The sequence below is a fragment of the Volvox carteri genome (genome assembly GCF_000143455.1).
Source record: "Volvox carteri f. nagariensis unplaced genomic scaffold VOLCAscaffold_36, whole genome shotgun sequence".
NCBI classification, from domain to species: Eukaryota; Viridiplantae; Chlorophyta; class Chlorophyceae; order Chlamydomonadales; family Volvocaceae; genus Volvox; species Volvox carteri.
In genome coordinates, this window is record NW_003307579.1 from 1,352,536 (window position 1) to 1,355,769 (window position 3,234).

At 51.2% G+C, this 3,234-nt stretch overlaps 1 protein-coding gene across 1 annotated transcript in view; it reads right to left on the bottom strand.

Moving 5' to 3' along the window:
- Positions 1 to 2,698, bottom strand: part of VOLCADRAFT_106006 (uncharacterized protein) — a gene marked incomplete at its 5' end in the record, with an annotated part of 4,071 nt that extends 1,373 nt beyond the window's left edge. The window contains 4 exons of the mRNA XM_002953526.1: positions 804 to 830; positions 1,004 to 1,819; positions 2,225 to 2,336; positions 2,625 to 2,698. Of these exons, the coding sequence (XP_002953572.1) occupies positions 804 to 830; positions 1,004 to 1,819; positions 2,225 to 2,336; positions 2,625 to 2,698 (1,029 nt within the window). The remainder of the gene's footprint in view (positions 1 to 803; positions 831 to 1,003; positions 1,820 to 2,224; positions 2,337 to 2,624) is intronic.
- Between the last annotated feature and the right edge of the window lie 536 nt (positions 2,699 to 3,234).

The window sequence follows — 3,234 nt, forward strand, 5'->3', positions numbered from 1 at the left end:
AGGGAGGGTTAATGGGGAACTATGAAGGGGCCGACACGCGCGTGTGTGTTGTGTGCATACCCATGGTTTTTCGCATGGTCTTTGTGAGCTGCCATGCGTGGCCTACTGCTCTGAACTTGCCACCGCCAAACCGCTGACAACCGAGACAAGGTTAATACCAGATTCATGAGCTTGAACTGGACGGGGTGGCGGAAGCTGTTCCTGAAGGGACTGATCCCTTACCCGGCGGACAAAAGCTTGAGATGGGACCTGACCAATGCCGAAGCAGTACAACGTCGTTCCAGAGGTACGACCAGGCTCTGACGAAATTTCGGACGACGCGTAAAATGGCGTGATACCAGTATTCATATTGCAGCTGCGAAACGCATCAAAACCTGGAAGTTAGTCATGACGGGGGGTTACAAACATACCCACATACATGAATACATACGTGCAAACAATACGTATGTAACTCAAAATTTTTAACGTCTATAAATCGTATCCTAGTATAATAGGTAGGGACGTTCCCTACGTAATCTACCTGGGCACGATCCGTAGACGAAAGAAAATTTTGCAGGCATCTTATCACATCTTATCATATATATTATTATTATTATTGTTATTATTTCATCGCGCCAGCCGCAAGCCTTGCATCTGCCTTAACAGGAACAACGGAGCCCCGAGGGGTTTTACTCACTATGGTTCCCGGGTCACCGTGACATACATACATACATACATACATACATACATACATACATACATACATACATACATACATACATACATACATACATACATACATACATACATACATGTTGACTCACTTGCACATCGGGAATGGCTTCGTGATACTGGGCGTACAGTTTTGGGTTTTAATGAGGTTTAAGCACCCTCCTGCTGAAGCCTCCAGATAAAACGGCTTATTGAGATACAGCCCACAGAGCGCTTTATCCAACTCCGAGAAGGCGAAGCGGAAGGCGTAGGAAAAATTTTCTTCCAGCTTAGCAATTAAAGCGGAATTCACCTGAAACTTGCCACATATGCGAATCGAATCTGCCATACAATTATCCGCATTAACGGCGTATTCTTGTCTAATGGATGCGTTAAATGATTGTAAGATGGTCATGGCGCTACTGGAGAGATATTCTTGGACACGAGTACAGAGGTTACGGCCAATGGTGAGGGGCGGGAAAGTGGGGGCATCTCTGATGGTTATTCGTATGCAGCCCTCACATTCGGTCTTCACGACCTCTGATGGGGGAGCGGGCGGTAGGGGGGGCGGAGGAGGGGGAGGAGGAGGTGGCTGGGAGGGGGGCGGCGGCGGCGGTGGGGGGGGTGGGGGTGGCGGTGGGGGGGGAAGCGGCGGCGGCGGTGGTGGGGGTGGGGGTGGTGGCGGCGGCGGAGAGGGAGGGGGCGGTGGCGGCGGTGGCGGTGACGGTGCAGGGGAGGGTGGAGGCGGAGAGGGCGGCCGTGGAGAAGGCGGCGGTGGTGGCGGTCTGGCGGGAATCACGTTTGAAATAGGGCAGCATGTGTCGGTGCTGTTGAGGCTATTCAACAGGGCTACTTGGCATGTCCCTGGAGGAGAGCTGGCTGACGGCGGCACACAGAACTCTTCCAGAGTATCGCAGCCGGCGCCGTTCACACCAGCCGTGAGGTTGAGGCAGAGCTCAGCGTTGTTGTCCGATAAACCCATGTTCAAGTTTGTCAGGCGCAGTATGAACCTGTAGCTGCCGTCCGGCATGGTGTACCGATAAATGCTGGGGCCGACGCTGGTGAACTTGCCGTTGACGAGGGCCTTGATGGATGCATACTTGGCAGCACATTTGCCGTAGACGTCGAACTGTTACGATTGCGGCAAGACGGGGTTCTTGCGTTTTTATGACGGACAACAAACAATTGGTGAGCTATCCGAGGATCACTACCTCGACTACAGCTCGCGACATAAATATTCGGATAAAAGCGCAACAAAACAAACCAGTCTGTGCATGTTTGTGCTGTAATTTTCAGGGCGCGAAAAAGAGTACATGTTGCCTCAATGGCAAGCGTGACATGAAGCTTGTTCTAGCACCAACAAGTAGCTTTGCACGCCATCAGCTTTTAAGGCTCAAACGTTTTCGGCTACTATTTTCATTATAAGTATAAGATTTGGTCTTTTATTCCAAACTTGATGATTCGACACACAGCTGCAGACATAGCGAGCTTTGCAGCAGCAAACTTGCAACCTGTTGCAACCAGCCGCGCACACCTCGATCTTCTTCAGGTCGACGTTGCAGCACGGACCCCTGCAGTTTGTAGCGTTGGCCCGAATTGTGAAGCAGTACATGCCTGGCCCTTTGACCGTCACACCGCCCGTGATGCTGTAAGGCGACGGATATGCAGGTTGGCGTAAGCAATCGCAGTAAGGGAACCTAGGGTCAACAGCCCCTTGAAGCTCCTCCTCAACGAACGTGTCAGCTGCCGCTGTGGATATCCTGCGTGCGTCAGGATTCAGCGCAAGTAGCATTTTTATCAAGCGAACGAAGATATTGCACAATACGGAGCGCTACAGATCTGAAGTAAAAACACCTGCACACTTCTAGGGGTGCTATGTGCAGTACGAAGGGGCCTGTGCAGAAAGCTCAGGAGTATTTGCCGCCTTGTCTTACCAGGATGGAGCTAGTAGAGCGCAGCAAACAAGGCATCTCAGCCATAACCCCCATGAAGGGTGTCGCGGTTTCATAATGGCTGCGCAGCCAAGCTGACAGAGATCAGGCAGGCTAGCGCAATTATTGGGAAAGTATGGAGGGGAAGTTCACCACTGGGTTTTTGTACTCAGATGACCAAGACGATACGGCAATCGATCGTCAACGGGTGTGGTTGGAGGCGGTTTCAAACAAACAGGCTCCATGGGCCTGTTGCAGCATAGGTATTGATGATTAGCATACCAAGCACACGGACAGGTGCCGCAAAAAGAAATAGATTTCATGGTGGTACTTGAGGGGCCGCCCGTAGCACTCTCATTAGCTCGCGCATTGGGTTGAGCACGGGAGCAGCCGCGCCGTGTGCAACTTCTCGTTCGGCGAATAGGAGCAGAAAAGGAGCAGACGCGTGCGTGGCACAGATCCCCAAACTGCATTCTTGTCAATTGTTAGTCTAATTTATCCTTTTCGCAAACTTTACCCTCATTCTTACGTCTTTGGAACGTATTATTCGCTAGCCCTTTTTTCCGTCCTCGGGGTAAGTTTCAATTTGCGGTCGAATGCTAAAGCTATCTAT